Source organism: Periplaneta americana, chromosome 3, assembly GCF_040183065.1.
Source record: "Periplaneta americana isolate PAMFEO1 chromosome 3, P.americana_PAMFEO1_priV1, whole genome shotgun sequence".
Classification (NCBI taxonomy): Eukaryota; Metazoa; Arthropoda; class Insecta; order Blattodea; family Blattidae; genus Periplaneta; species Periplaneta americana.
In genome coordinates this window covers 45013738-45030156 of record NC_091119.1, presented here as the reverse complement: position 1 = coordinate 45030156, position 16419 = coordinate 45013738, and the positions used below count along the sequence as shown (strand labels likewise).

Genomic DNA, 16419 nt, shown 5'->3' with positions numbered 1-16419 from the left:
TTCCTTTCCTATTAAGTAACAGCTACCGGTATTTATTTGTTTGCATACTTTTGTTCTGGCGATTCCTATATACATTTTACCCACTCAGTATTATTAACAGATCAGAAAGTTTTGCACCTGCAGCTAAGTGGTGTGTTCATAAACTTACATCGATATGTGACTTATTTGCCACCTCTGGAACAGGACAGACATCCAACTGATCTTCATTTCTTGGTTCCATTCTTATGACATCCAGGTTGTGAGGTTCTGATGTGTTTCTGGGAGTTGAGTGGACCATCGCCACAATGACAACAGACAGGTCCACTTTCAGAATATACTGCAGCATGATGGCAGAGAAGCACATAGCTGCCACCACATAGCGAGCTGGAATGCAGCTGCACATTCTTGTTGCGCCACCTGCACAACAGACGCAGACACAGACGTGTTTTGTTGAACGACTCATTTGACAGAAGACAGAATAGAAACAAAATTTAGGTCTTCCTGTGAATCGACATCCTTTTGATGTAATTATATGATAAGATTAATGTGGGAAATCTAAGGTTGTTCATTCCGTTATTTGCATGATATTTCCATGGAGTTCTGTAACTATGAATGTATTGCAAAATTCATACAGCTTTCAGCTCCTGGAGGATGTCTTCATTTTTTCGATGGTCTAGAAGCATACATCCCGGTGTCCGTCTGATGAAATATATTTCAGCAGATGTTATTCGCCCTTCATCTATTTTTCTATGTGTACATGCTTCACTAATGTAGGCTAAACTAAAACTGGACAAGTGTTAAATAATATTATGAAATTAAATAATGTATATCATTAATGAATGCTGTTTAATATGTGTCGTCTTATTTAAGGGGAGAGGATGGTATTTTTTAAAACTTTTTTCCTATTTGGTGTAAAATATTACTTTTTTGTATGTAGACAGCTTATAGCTGTAGGAACTCAACCATATATAAATATTTTGAAAAAAAAAATTATTTGGGGGCCCAAATTTGAAAAATAAATATACCCAATGCAGGATTGTACTAAATCCGATATATCTAAACTGTTTTTAAAGATAGATTCAAACTTTTTTTGCAATGTATTTGCAAAAGCATGATCTACAAACTGTCTGTAACAGAATTTTGATATTAGTCCCTACGTTTGTAAAATAAACAATTAAATCTAATAATGTTTAGGTGAGGAGTTTGGACTTTTTCCATTGCTGGTTGTCACAATCAAAAATTAAGACACATGTTTCGAAGGGTGGTTCTCCCTTCGTCTTCAGGTGGAAGGAAGGAGAGAAGAGAAAAAAACCTACTGTTGGGATCGTTACGTACAGCTATTCTGTATGACTGATAAGGACACAAATAGCTGTACGTAACGATCAGGTGGAAGGAAGGAGAGAAGAGAAAAAACCTACTGTTAGGATCATTACGTACAGCTATTCTGTATGACTGATAAGGACACAAATAGCTGTACGTAACGATCCCAACAGTAGGTTTTTTCTCTTCTCTCCTTCCTTCCACCTGAAGACGAAGGGAGAACCATCCTTCGAAACGTTGTGTCTTCATTTTTTGATTGTGACAACCACCAATGGAAAAAGTCCAACTCCTCACCTAAACATTAACAATCCACCATTGCTTTCCAACCCCTCATTTAGATTAAAATTTAGTAACAATTTTCTGATTTCCTTTCTTGCAAACAAACGGACGTATTTTTTAAATGAAATCAATTAACAAAATTCTGTTATAGAGAAACGTTTCCTAATAGTCTAAAGAATGTGTGTTCTAAATTTCATGCATGTATCTTTAATAGTTCAGAAATTATATCCATTTTTGCCTGGAAATGTAACAAAAAAAATGAAGTTACTGGAAACCGATAAAAGTGGGCGTATGATTTAAAAATCCATAGCGCAGGAAGTTTAAAAATGGCGTTTCAACATCCGATAAGGGCACAAATACCCACAAAATGTTATGCAATGCATTCCACACATATCAAAGAGTATTTTAAAGAAGAAAATTTTTTTTTTGAAAATTTAATTTACCAGAAACAACAGTAAAAGTGGGCGAGTGATTTAAAAATCCATAACGCAGGCAGTTTAAAAATGGCGACTCAACATCCGATAAGGGCACAAATACCCACAAAATGTTATGCTGTGCATTCCACACATATCACAGAGTATTTTAAAGAATTTTTTTTTTTAATTTACTCATTTTTCACCAAAAAATACCATCCTCTCCCCTTAATTGGAGATTGAAAAGTGTTTTAATAATACTTTCTGTCTTATGAGCAGTGGTAGTCGAACCAGAGCGTGCCTGGGCATCGCCCTGATACTTTTTTAAACCAGAAAATTCAAAAAAAGTACTGTATATTTGTGAGATTATAATGGTCAGTTTGAAATAAAAAATAGCAGCTTGCTACTTGTAATTATCGTCTGGAAAAGAGAATGACCTGCGTCTATGTGAGGATTTCTCACTTGCAGCTTGAAAGAATTTACAACCCTATTGTTCATGCTCTTCCAAGAAAAGCAAGTAAGGGTGGGTGTGGTACAGTTAAGCCATCAATGCCAATGGTGAGACAGTGACGGATCTTGAAGAGTCAGAATAGGAATTATTTCGTATTTCTAACAGTTACAGTATTAGTAAGATGTTAGACGTGTCATGACATGTGCTCTGTGAAATTGTGTCGGTATCAGTGAAAACATTTTTGTAGGAAAGGTCAAGTTAAGACTTAAGTATCGTATTTAATTACTAATACAAATGCGCTAACCACTATTCCATGCAGCATGGCTGAATGTGAAAGAGGATTTAGTGCTATGAACGTTATAATTACGAAGTTACGAGCAAAACTTTTAATAAAAATATGTTTCTTCTGCAATGTTCATCAAACTTAATGGACCAACACTTTCTACATGGAATGCTCTATCTTACGTCAAGTCCTGATTAGCGCACCACCGCTCAGCTGAAGATCACAGCGAGAGCAGGGAAATTTGGAAGCTATTTTGACAAGGTAAATAATAAATATTAATAATATTAATGTAATGTTTGTCGTTTAAATTTTAGACATGGGTGAATTAACATGTAGGCTGTAGCACCTAAATGATCATGTATTCAGGCTGCGGAGGAAAAAATACAGTGAAAAGTTAAATAATATGTTGTAATAATAATAATAATAATAATAATAATAATAATAATAATAATAATAATAATATAAAATACGAATAAAATGTCGTATGTCGTTTATTATAGATTTATTAATTTGTCATACAGAATAATATCTGTAATATTGACGATTAATACTTGCGGAAAAAAATTCGCTCTGTATTAGGCATATATGCCTAACTTGAAGTCAGGCCATGAAGGGAAAACATTGATGGAGGAGAATTCGATCCAGTGCTGTGGATTGAATTCGACGTAGCTCAGTGGTCAAAGCGCTTGGTACGCAGAACCAAGGACCCGGGTTCGATCCCCGGTGCCGGAGCGAATTTTTCTCCTCAAATATTAATTGTCGTATGTCGTGTTGTGGGTTTTTTTGTTCAGGTATAGCCCTGGCACTTTTTTTTTAGGACTACACCATTGCTTATGAACGGCATTTGTTACTAATGCTTTTATTCAGTACATACCTCCTCATTATACCTAATGTCTACATATAGTGGTACCGGTACCTATAAAGTTATGCAGGGTGTAAAAATGGTATGAAATAGTACTATTCGTAACTTCATAATTAATTTTCAGCTTTACGATAAAATGTTACCGAAATTGTTAAAAATAAATAATATTATGCTAGTGTTTAGAAAAAAAATATTCAGGTATGCAGTATTGGCAAACGCATTTTTAAATGTTATTCTGTATTAATTTCTACATATTTGAAATCTGCATTACATTTCAATTATGAAAAAGAATATTTTGCCAGGTTGTGTCAATTGTAAATTGAATAAGTTTTCTCTCTATTATTTTAATATTCTAACGTGTTTACCTAACATTACCAATTAAATTATAAAATAAATAAAAGCACTTTACAATCATCACAAAGGATTATCGAAATAAGAACCACTCGCAGTCAAACAATGTCCTAGTCTGTCGCGAAAACTGCCCATTGCTTTACTCACTGTCACAGGACAGATGTCTTGCATCTCATCTGCAATTCTTTCCTTCAGATCTTTAACATGTCTTTGTTTAGCCCAATTAACCCTGGATGCAAAATATCCGCATAGCCATAGGAAGAACTTTACCAAGTTGAGGTAAGGTGATCTAGCTGGCCACTCAATGTGACTTTTTTTTCCTTCGTTCGGGAAAACCGTTACTTCTCTTTCAAAATGAACAGGAGTACCAAGATCAATCAGTCGATTTCTGACCTTATGTCCACATGCCTCAGCAGAGGTGAACGATCATCCAAGTAGTACGGGTGTACCTTGTGGTTAATACGAGGATCCACCCCAGTCATTATAAAAATTTGTATACATCTTGATTACACAATTTTTAACACTGTATCACTTCGGAATATGTATGATAACTTTCTTGTGTTAACAAGGTACGTTAAAATTTAACACAAGAAAGTTCTTATCATACATATTCCGAAAAAATTTGTAGTTCCCCAATTTATTATGATGCCGGGTGAGCACCAGTTCCATACACTGGCCAAAATTTCATAAGAAAATCTTTTTCCCCAATGGAGACTCGAACCAGCACTCTTTTCACAACGTGAGTCCAACAGGCATAACGCCTCAGATCGCGACAATAAGGTGTAGGACAATAATCATGCGACATTGATATCATTTTACACAGAATATGAAATTCTCAGATTTTACAGAATATTACAAAACACATTTGGAATTGTCCACACTTTAACATAGGCAATTAAATATATTTCCCATTCTGTGGGAGCAATGTTGTTTCATATTCACGCGAATAAATTAAAAGAGCTTAGTGATGCCTTTTGAATCCATTTCTCATTCTCCATAAAAAAAAGTTGGCACCTGAAACAACAGTATGTAATCTGATAACGATAAGGTAAGTGGAAAATACCGGTAACATTATTCAGTTATTTCTTACTTACTCCGACTATCGAAAAGTCATTATTTGGAAAGTATCTCGAACTTATCTCTCCTGATAAAGAATCTCACTTCAATTGATACTACATCAACAAGAGCATCATTCATATACTGAAAGATTACCTGATATTTTGAGATGTCGGTGCTTTTGCTTACAAACAAATGTTGGCCTACTGTCATGTGAGATGTTTTGTATTCTTGCTTATACGTTTTCCTAGAATATGTTGTTGTTTTCTAATGCCAAGCGCTTGACAGTAAAGTCATTTGACTTCTTGCACTCCAATATGTTTCAAAGATATTGTCATGGTCAGCCAATGAAGCACAGATTTTGAAGTGTTCCGAATCCATTTCTTGATTTGAATTGCACAAAGGGCAGTTAGGGGGATTGATATATTCCAATTCTATGCAGGTGCTTGGCCAAACAGTCATGGCCTGTTGCCAATCTAAATGCAGCTACAGACGATTTGCGTGGTAAACCAGGAATTAACTGTGGATTATGATGCAGAGAGTTCTATTTTTTCCCTTGAGATTGTGTTATCAAATTTTGTTTGTTGAAGTCTAAGTATGTAGATTTAATAAATCTTTTCACAGAGTAATATGTAGATTTAGTAACAGGTCTGTAAGTAACAGTGCAGACGAGGACAGCAATCCAAAGCAAAAATCCATCTAAACAATCAATTTTACAAGAGTAGGGTAAAACAGAAAAAGTATGATAACAATACCTACTCAAAACAAAAGAATAGTTTTAAGTATCAGTAGTAATTTTTTTCGTACACCAGCATTAACTTATAATAGTACATTATGCAACGAGCCTATAATGGTAGTAATTAAGACGTGAGTAGATTTGTTTATGAAACGTGCGCAAGCGAGGTTCATAATTTTCATACGAGCGTCTTAATTACCATTATAGACAAGTTTCATACGACTTTTTATGCTAGACCATATTTCTAATTTGAAATTATTCATAAGTATTCATGTTATGGTTATCGAAGTGAGGAGCGGAACTGACCTTCTAAATTGTGAGATGTGTGCAGATGCAAAAGTATTGATTTTTTCCGAGGAACGAATGTCATTGACCTTGATCCTAGATCTAGGCCTTGATATAATCTGGAGAATAACATGAACATTAATCTTGATATAAGCTGGAAATTGATTTAGAATTGAAAAACGAGATGACAAATTGAATTCATTTGAATATTATTTACAATTAACGCTAATTATTATAGTAACAGAACATAACCTTCTGCGACAGTATTGGATTTCCAGCCTCCGTGACGTTTTGCTAGTTGTCTTAATTACTACAAGAATTACTGTAAAACTTTGACAAAAGTTATAAAAGATGCAAAGAAAATGTATCTGAATGAAAAAATACAAAATTCAGATAATAAGATTAAAACTATTTGGGATATTATTAAAAATGAAACTAATCGATATTCAAAGAGTGAAAATATTACTTGCATTAAAATCAATGATAGTAAAATAGATAACCCAAAATCAATTGCAAATCATTTTAACGACTTCTATATAAATATTATTCAGAACTTAAACATTCAAGATTGTGCAGAAGATGCTGCACTTGGTTACCTAACTGATGCATTTAACACTGAGTTTTAAGGTCTCAAATTTATTCCCACTACCGCAGCAGAAATCATGCATGTGATAAAAAAACTAAAAACAAAATATTCCTCTGGATATGATGAAATTCCAAGTAAAGTTCTGAAAGCTTGTTCTGAAATATTATCCCCTCCATTAAGCTATCTATGCAATTTGTCAATGCAATGTGGTATTTTTCCAGAAAGACTCAAATATTCAATAGTAAAACCAATATACAAAAAGGGAGATAAATGTACTATTGCTAATTATAGACCCATATCATTATTAACAACATTTTCAAAAGTGTTTGAGAAAGTTATGTATAATAGATTATATCATTACCTGGAGTCCAACAATATATTAGTTTTAGAACAGTCTGGATTTAGAAAACAAAAATCGACAGAGAATGCTGCTTTTAGTTTGGTGGATGAAATACTAAATTCATTAAATTCGAAACTACATGTAGGTGGGATTTTTTGTGACTTGGCTAAAGCATTTGATTGTGTAGACCATAGTATATTAGTAAAAAAATTGAAGTTTTATGGTATTAAAGATGAGATGTTGGGTTGGTTTACATCGTACTTATCAAATAGAAAACAAAAAGTAGAAATAAATGTACCAAATAGTCATAAAGTTACTTATTCAGAATTTAGAAATATTAAACATGGTGTTCCGTAGGGGTCAATTTTAGGTCCATTGTTGTTTCTAGTTTATATTAATGATTTAGCCTTGACCATAAACAATTCATCCCATGTAATTTTATTTGCAGATGATACAAGTGTAATTATTTCAAGCAAATAATACGATCATTTTATAAATACTTCTAATACAGTGCTGAATCTAATGAATGAATGGTTCCATGCAAATAAACTAGCACTTAATGTTGATAAAACCAGTGCAGTCAAATTTAGTACACACAATAGTGCTCAGGTTTCCTACAGTATTCGATTAAATGGAACTCATCTCAAAGAATCTATAAGCACAAAGTTTCTTGGTTTAGAATTGGATAATCACTTGAACTGGAAAACGCATATAGAATGTATTACTCGTAAATTGAGCTCTGCCTGTTATGCATTAAGATCCTTATCTACTATTGGTGATATAAACTTACTTAAAATGTCATACTTTGCATATTTTCACTCTGTAATGATGGATTAATATTCTGGGGTAACTCGTCTGAAGCTAAACACGTTTTTGTTTTACAAAAGAAAGCTTTAAGAATAATGGCCGGTGTGCATAAAAGGACCTCATGTAAAAATATTTTCCGAAACTTAGAAATCTTGACTTTACCTTGTGAATACATTCTTTCCCTAATGATGCTGTATATTAAGAACCAAGATAAATTCAGTACTAATCAAGACATTCATCATTTTAATACAAGACATAAATCAGATCTTCATCTACCCTCTGTTAGTCTGAGCTGTTTTAAAAAAGGAGTTCGCTATTCATGTATAACAGTCTTCAATGCACTGCCTAATTATCTTAAAGATTTGAAGAACCACGAGAAAAGGTTCAGAAAAGAATTAACCAAATTTCTACATACTCATACCTTCTACACAATTGATGAATTGTTTATGCTTGTGAATTGAATTATTCTACTTAAATGACATGTACAATTTTATATAGCTCAACTAAAATATGTTTTTATATTGACTTAATCTGTTTACTATGTATTGTATTTTTTTTGTTTAGCATAACTGATGAATTGTATGTACTGTAAATTGAATAGTATACTGTATAGGTCAACTGATGAATTGTTTAAGCTTATAAATTGAATTAATCTACTTCATATGAATTGTATAGCTTAACGAAAATAAGTTTGTAAATTGAACTAATTTGATTGTATATGTTTGTATAGTTTGGCTGATGAATTGTATATGTTCTTAAAATGATTACTAGTCTGTGTAGCTCTAGTGATGAATTGTATATAGACCTACTGTAAATTGAATGGTAATATGTATAGCTCAACTGATGAATTGTTTATGATTATAAATTGAATTAATCTACTTGATATTAATTGCACAAATTTGTATAGCTTAATGAAAGTATGCTACTTTGTATTGTATATATTTGTATAGTTTTGGCCGATGAATTGTATATGCTTTAAATTGAATAGTAATCTATATAGCTCTACTGATAAATTGTTTGTGTTTGTAATTTGAAGTAGTTTGCATGATATGTATTATCAATTTCTGTATATCACAACTGGTTGAATTGTTTATGCCTTAAATTTAATTAACTTGTTTTGTATTATACATATAGCTCAACTTATGAATGATCATTTGCGTTTGTAAATTTAATAATCTGATTGGCTATGTATTGTATACTTTTAGTAGAGCCATCGATGTAGCTCAGTCGGCAGACTCGCTGGGCTGCTGATCCGGAGCTGCGTTCGGGCTTGTGTTGGATCCCCCTTTGGTCTTTGGTTTCTTCTGAGGTTTTCCCCAGCCGTGGGACTGAAGCCGGATGGTCTATGGTGAGTCTATGGCGAGTGCTTGGCATCAACCCCTTTGATTTGATTACCCCCCTTTGATTTGATTACCTGGTTGGGTTTTTCCGAGGTTTCCCCCACCAATAGGCAAATGCCGGGTAATATTTTGGCGAATCCTCGGACCTCATCTCATCTCACTACATCTCGCCAAAAAAAAATATATATATATATATATATATATATATATATATATATATATATATATAAAATTAAATTAAATTAAATTTAAAAAATGTAAAAAATTGCACAAAATTGTAAAAATTGTAGAAAATTGCTAAATTGTAAAACTATAAAAATTTGTAAAAATTGTAATTGTAATATTGTAAAATGTTGACTTGTTCCACATCTTAAAGCTTCATTGCTCATGTAAGATCTATGGAATAAAATAAATGGATGGATGAATGAATGAATGAATGAATGAATGAATGAATGAATGAATGAATGAATGAATGAATGAATGAATGAATGAATTGCATATCCGAGAATAATCGATACTTGCGCTTTTATAATGCTACAATGGTGATTTATCATTGGCTGAACAACTAAACTATAATGAATACGTGTACTTTAATGAAATGCATTAAAGGGCTACTACCAGGTGTATAATTACTACATTTCGGCATGGTCGAGCATAAACAGTCTTTATCGTTACCTAGTCAAAATAGTACATATAAGCCACATTATTGTACCAGTGTAAAAAATATCACCATGCCAACTAAAATGTCAAGACTTCTATTATGACCATATAACTTGTGCCATAAAGTTTACATTTTGTAAAACGATTTTCCATGCAATACTGTAATATTTAATACATCATACTTGGAAATGACTTTAATACTTGGAAGCCAAAACTGAACAAAAATCTCAAAATGCAGAACCCACTAGACTACCAACTGTACCTATATAATGCTAATCTCTCAATAAAAGAAATAATAAAGAAAAATGACACAACTCATTAGTAACCAAGCAACTAACATTGGAGGAAATAAATAAGAAGTTCCCGGAACCAGGGTAGCTAAGAATCTCCACAGAATCTCACCCGGAGGTTCATTGCTGCCCTCACATATGCATGCCATCGGTCCCTATCCTAAGCAAGATTAATCCAGTCTCTACCATCATATCCACCTCCCTCAAATCCTTTTAACCCTCAACTGGTATTGCTTTTTAAATGTACGTAAGGATATCTAGTCATATGGGTCTATATTGACCCATAGATACCAGTTGAGGGTTAATATTATCTTCCTATCTACGTCTCGGCCTCCCCAAAGGTCTTATTCCGTCTGGCCTCCCAACTAACACTCTATATGCATTTTTGGATTCGCCCATACGTGCTACAAGCCCTGCCCACCTCAAACGTCTGGATTTAATGTTCCTAATTATGTCAGGAAGATTAAAATGCATGCAGTTCTGCATTATGTAACTTTCTCCATTCTCCTGTAACTTCATCCCTCTTAGCCCCAAATATTTTCCTAAGCACTTATTCTCAAACACTCTTAACCTCTGTTCCTCTTTCAAAGTGACAGTCCAAGTTTCACAACCATACAGAAGAACCAGTAATACATATAAAATTGTTTTATAAATTCTAACTTTCAGCTTTTTTGAGAACTGACTGGATGGTAAAAGCTTCCCAACTGAATAATAACATGCATTTCCCATATTTATTCTGCGTTTAATTTCCTCTCAAGTATCGTTTATATTAGTTACTGTTTCTCCAAGATATTTGAATTTTTCCACCTCTTCAAGGATAAATGACTAATTTTCATACCATTTCGTAAACTGACCTGGTCACGAGACATAATCATATACTTTGTCTTTTCGAGAGTTACTTCCAAATCTGTAGCTGTATTAATTTATGTTTTAAAGACTAAGGGCCGTATTCATAGACATTCTTAGCGCGGGCTTTCGGTGGATGATCAGCGAACTAACGTTTTTCGTATTCATAAACCAGTGTTAGCTATATGATATGATATGAATCCCATTTAGCATGCTCGTTGCGCAGGCTAGCGAAATGTCTATGAATAGCACCCTTGAATACTAACGTTAATCAACGAGAAGTGAATAGTATTCTCTTATATTTATAGCTGGGATAACACTGCGGAATCAAAAGAGTAGGAAGGGGATCAAGAAGGAATTAGAAATATAATTAATATAGTATATTACAACAGAAATAAAAGCTCCCCAATAAAATTTTAAGCAGAATACAACAGAACTGTATTCCCAATTACATATTACACTGTATACCGGAAAAAAAAAAAACTAAATGTAAGCAGATATGGAAGGGGATAAATATAAATCGATAACTATAGAAACATTTCGTGTCCGTAATAAATTGTAATCTGAAGTGGTCTTGATAATGCCAGCAATAGTGGTGGTGGTGATGGTGATAGTGCAAGTAGAGATAGTCGTATTGGTAATGGACTTGGCAGTGATGAAAAGTTTGATTATGGCAGTCATGACAGGTTTGATTATCTTTGGTTATTAATGGAGAAAAATTCGCTTTGGCGCAGGGGATCGAACCTGAATCCTCAGTTCTACGCACTGGGCGCTCTAACCACTGGGCTACGCCTAGGCTCAGTCCACAACACTGGATCGAATTTCTCTCCTTTGATATTTTTCCCTTAGTGGCCTTGCTCCATGTTCGACATATATATTGACACATATACTGGATGTTCAGTTCAAAGTGTGTCATGGCTCACTGTATGCCGTCATGTGGCTAGTCGATGAGCCTAGAGAATTCAATCTTCCTACACTTCCACAGAGGTGTATTACTTATGTGCTAGAGAAGTTGCCTAGCAAGTACGGCGTTCATTCAGAAGAGTACTTACCGATATGTATGATAATGCCGGTAGTGGCAGGAATGTGAACTTTTTCGAAACGTGTACTGAGGTAATTTTTTTTTCTTACTGTCGGGATATGGGGAGAGGGTTAAGACGATTACTTAGCCTACCTATTTGTTGACATTAACTTCGACGGTCAACATGGACACGGAGCATTTGATTTGTATTGTGGAATGTTGCCGTATGCAACCGATGATAACAAATACCCTGCGTACGACTTGGCCGCGCAAAACACAGTTCGAAAGAGGTTATGGTAGCACACAGACCGAACAGACCGCCATCTGTTGCTACGACGTTCAAGTTATACCGTACACGTTCTCAAGTTCAGATTGAACGCCTTGATTAATAGGCAACTTCTCTGACACAAAAGCTGAAACTCACTTCAGATCGCTGACTCATTAACAGTAACGTCATGACACACTTTCAAATGAACACCCAGTATTGTATTTACATTTGTATCTGTTTCATCTCTTTTTTCATGTTATCTAAGTTTTTTTTTTTTTTTTTGTAAATGAATATCTGTACTGTCTATTGTAATTGGGGCTTTGCCCTGTTATAGGCATAAATAAATAAATAAAAAATATATATTAAGTCAACTGTCATCACACAAGGAGCGCATTCATTTGAGTGACTTGGTAACCGGGACTGCACAGTAGGTATACACATAGATACATATATACAGCGCCTTCAACTTAAGATGCAACCTAGGCACCAGCAGGCGGGCCATACTCTCAAGTGGTAACACCCAGCGGCGTTGTGCGGTAATTGAACTGCTAAGTGTCCCAACACGCATTCTTTCTACCCATATTTAGTGTTACTTTATCTTCCATAAAATTGACTGGTGTTTATTTTCTTACCTTAAGACAAAAGATGTTCAAAATGATCTCTATGCAGTTACATGTTTGATAGATAGATTTTTTCGTACTTGCCTCTAAGAGTGCTCCGATACCATCAAGCATTTCCTCTGTTAGTACAGTGCACCTCTTCTTTTTCTTCCTGTCTAAAACTGAACCAGTGATACAAAATTTCCTGAAAAGTCTTGAAATCGTGGCCTTATTTGGGACAGTTGCATCAGGGAATTGACGAAATTTACGGTGACAACTTTTGTAGGATTTCTTCTTTGCATACGTCAAAAGTAAAAACCCCCTCTGTTCAGTGGTAAACACCATGATAAATTTAAACTTAAACAGAGCACAGTTCACCAAACACATTAAATGAAAACTAAAACTGACCAAACACGTACACACCTTACAGAAGAGAAACTAACACTATTTGAATGCCAGGTCACACAACACCACTGGGTTTTCCTGCTTGAGAAACCGGCCTATCCGCCCGCTTGCCTGCCTGCCGCTGCACAACACCGCTGGGTTTTCCCACTATAGAGACCGGCCTATTGCCCGCCCGCCTGCTGTGACCAGGGTTGCGTCGTAAGTTGAAAGTTCTGTTAGGCGAACAATACGTAAAGATTAATTTTTTGGTCCTACAGAATTACCTGCTGTGGTTACCATTGGTTATTAATGGAGAAAAATTTGCTCCGGCACTGGGGATCAAACCCGGGTCGCCAGTTCTACTCACTGGGCGCTCTAACCACTAAGCTACGCCGAGGCTCAATCCACAGTATCGAATCGAATCTCTCCTCCATAACAGATAATTCTGTAGGATCAAAAAATTAGTGTATGATGACAGTTGAATTAACATACATGTCAATATACATGTCGAACATGGAGTAAGGCCACTAAGGGAAAATACCAAAGGAGAGAGATTCGATCTGGTGCTATGGATTGAGCCTCGGCGTAGCTCAATGGTTAGAGCACCTAGTGCATAGTACTGGGAACCTGTGTTCGATTCCCGGTGCTGGAGCGAATTTTTCTCCATTAATAACTAATGGTAACCATAACAGATATTTCTGTAGGACCAAAAAATTACTCTTTATGTAGGTTTGATTATGGTCGTCATGGTAAAAGTGGTGACATTGTCGATGTTGATGGTGAAGTTGAGAGTGATGTTGACCGTGAGGAATTTAAAAATACAACTAAAATCTTTTGGAATGACATGTTGTTATCATTCTTGATTTTTTAGGAGTAAACATCTCTGAAGGTCAGGATGTGAAATATTTGTTATGGGTGCCTGCTGCAGGCTGACCTCTAACAAGTTATCTCTTATTTATGTTTATAAATTATCTTGTCAGTGACTCCATCCGTGTTGTTCTGGAGGATGTGGGAAGTAGAGGATGTAATAATAAATTAGTTGCACATTGTTTAGTTTTATGTACCAATATCATTTATTGTACAATGTAACCGATCCCTATGAAAGCAACTGCCAATTTTACAAATTGTTGTTGTTACATTCGCCATGACAGCAGAATTCCTGTCGGACTCTTCACTAAACATCACACTGACGTAACACGAAGTTGCAGACATATAGTTTGGTACAATTTTATCTTCCATCCGAAAAAAGATCAGTCTACAGTTTTTCTTTCATTACAAAAGCTTTTTAACTTACATATAATGATAATATGATTGATGATAATAAATATGTCGGGGAAACACTGTGGTGGCATTGCAACACATTCATGCGGCACACATGTCTTGCAGTAACAATATATATTTATATTTTTATATGCTTTACATCTAAAGACCAGCTTTAGTGTACTTATGTATGTTACTGCATTATAGTAAACCCACCAATACAGTATAATGATAATAACCAGACTTGCGTAAACATGTGTATTACTTCAAATTGAGAAATAAATTGCAAATGGAGATTGTAAGCATATACATCAGATGGCTTGCTTTAATATTAGCAATTACATACAAACTAAATTATTTGCACATCGTAGAAGTGTTTTTATAACGTACCATAATATAGAAAAAATGAAAGTAACAATTGAAGCGGTTATTCAATGAAGGACCTAACTCGCCATTTTAAAATTTTACAGGAAGAACAAAAAACTGAATATCTCAGTATCAAATACTGACTCAAAGTCAATTCTTTAGCATCATACATTTAAAGCACTTTCAAGAAGATATGATATACGATAATTTTATTCTTTCTGTGACTGCTTGAAAAGGGTTTAGTTTTATTATAATTTGAAAATAACAGAATTGGGCTCTTTTTCTACAGTACTGTTATTTCAGAAATAAAGTTCCAGAATTGGGTCCTTTTTCTACAATACTCTTATTTTAGAAATAAAGTTCCTCTTAAATCCTTGTTATTAACACACCATGTTTCATAAAGATTTGAGCGGTTACAAAACTTTATTGCAAATAAACTACTAAACTTACGTTAATAAAACTAGTCCAGAACAAACGAGAAACTAAAACAGTTTGTGCGTGTATATTCGTTAAACCGAGAGTTCACATTCCTGCCTCTAGCCCTTTTTGTTTTCTTCAGCTGCAGCTCGTATTCCTTATTGTTGTACAATGGCTGGTACACCTGTGGAGAAATCATTCTGCATTTTGGAATTTCACACTACTAGATCTGTGATCACTGTTCTACGTGCATTTCATATCAAATTTGAAAAGAACCCACCTAGTGAAAAGTCAATTTGCAAATAATTGAAAGAGACAGGTTTTCTATGCAAAGGAAAGTCACTTGGTCGCCCAACAACCTCAGAGGAATACAGGGATCGTGTGCGGACGTTTTGTGAGCAGCCCACAGAAATGAACAGCAATTGTAGATAGAGAACTGGATATATAAAAAAACAACAGTGTGGCCCCCACGATCGCCGGATCCGACACCGTATGACTTCCTTTTGTGGGGTTACATCAAAGACAAGGTATTCATCCTACCAATGCCGCGTAACATCGGGGACCTAAGGCATATCATTGCAGCGGTTGACAACTTTGACTGGTCCATGTTGATGCGAATATGGCAAGAACTAGACTATCATGTGGATGTATGCCGTGTCAATCATGATACACACATTGTAGGTATAAAAAAACTGTTTGAGTTTCTCGTTCGTTCTGAACTGGTTTCATTAATGTAAGTTCCATAGTTTACTCACAATAAAGTTTTTTAATCCCTCATATCTTTATGAAACACAGTGTGTAATTTGAACACAAATCAAATTCTAAGCTATTACATTAAGTAAATTCAAACAGCTAAGACGTCATACTAAGAAAACTGGAACTCCACACTACAGAATGTACCATATTGTCAACTAACTGAGTTATATTAATAAAATAGCAGTCTTATGAATAAAAGTTGGCAGAAAAGGCCCAACTGTAAATAAGAGGGCCGTTCTTCTACAAACTGAAATACGATGTTAAGTTACAGTAAGGTCCCAAAAACAATTAGCCCTTTTTTTTTACCAACTGAGATATCCATTACACGTGTTTTCTGCTGCAGTTATAATTATGTCTGGGCTATTTTTCTCTGATCAGATACGTCTTCTAAAGAAGTACTACAATAAAATTTTAAAAAGTGATTTTTGAAAAAAAAAAAATTGTTAGTTGGGCCCTTTTTTGAG

The 16419-nt window shown here is 34.7% G+C and overlaps 1 protein-coding gene across 1 annotated transcript in view; it reads right to left on the bottom strand.

Annotated features, from left to right (window-relative positions):
- Positions 1 to 16419, bottom strand: part of LOC138695983 (sialin-like) — a 46283-nt gene that overhangs the window by 18552 nt on the left and 11312 nt on the right. The window contains exon 2 of the mRNA XM_069820419.1: positions 149 to 396. Within this exon, the coding sequence (XP_069676520.1) occupies positions 149 to 382 (234 nt within the window). The 5' untranslated portion in view covers positions 383 to 396. The remainder of the gene's footprint in view (positions 1 to 148; positions 397 to 16419) is intronic.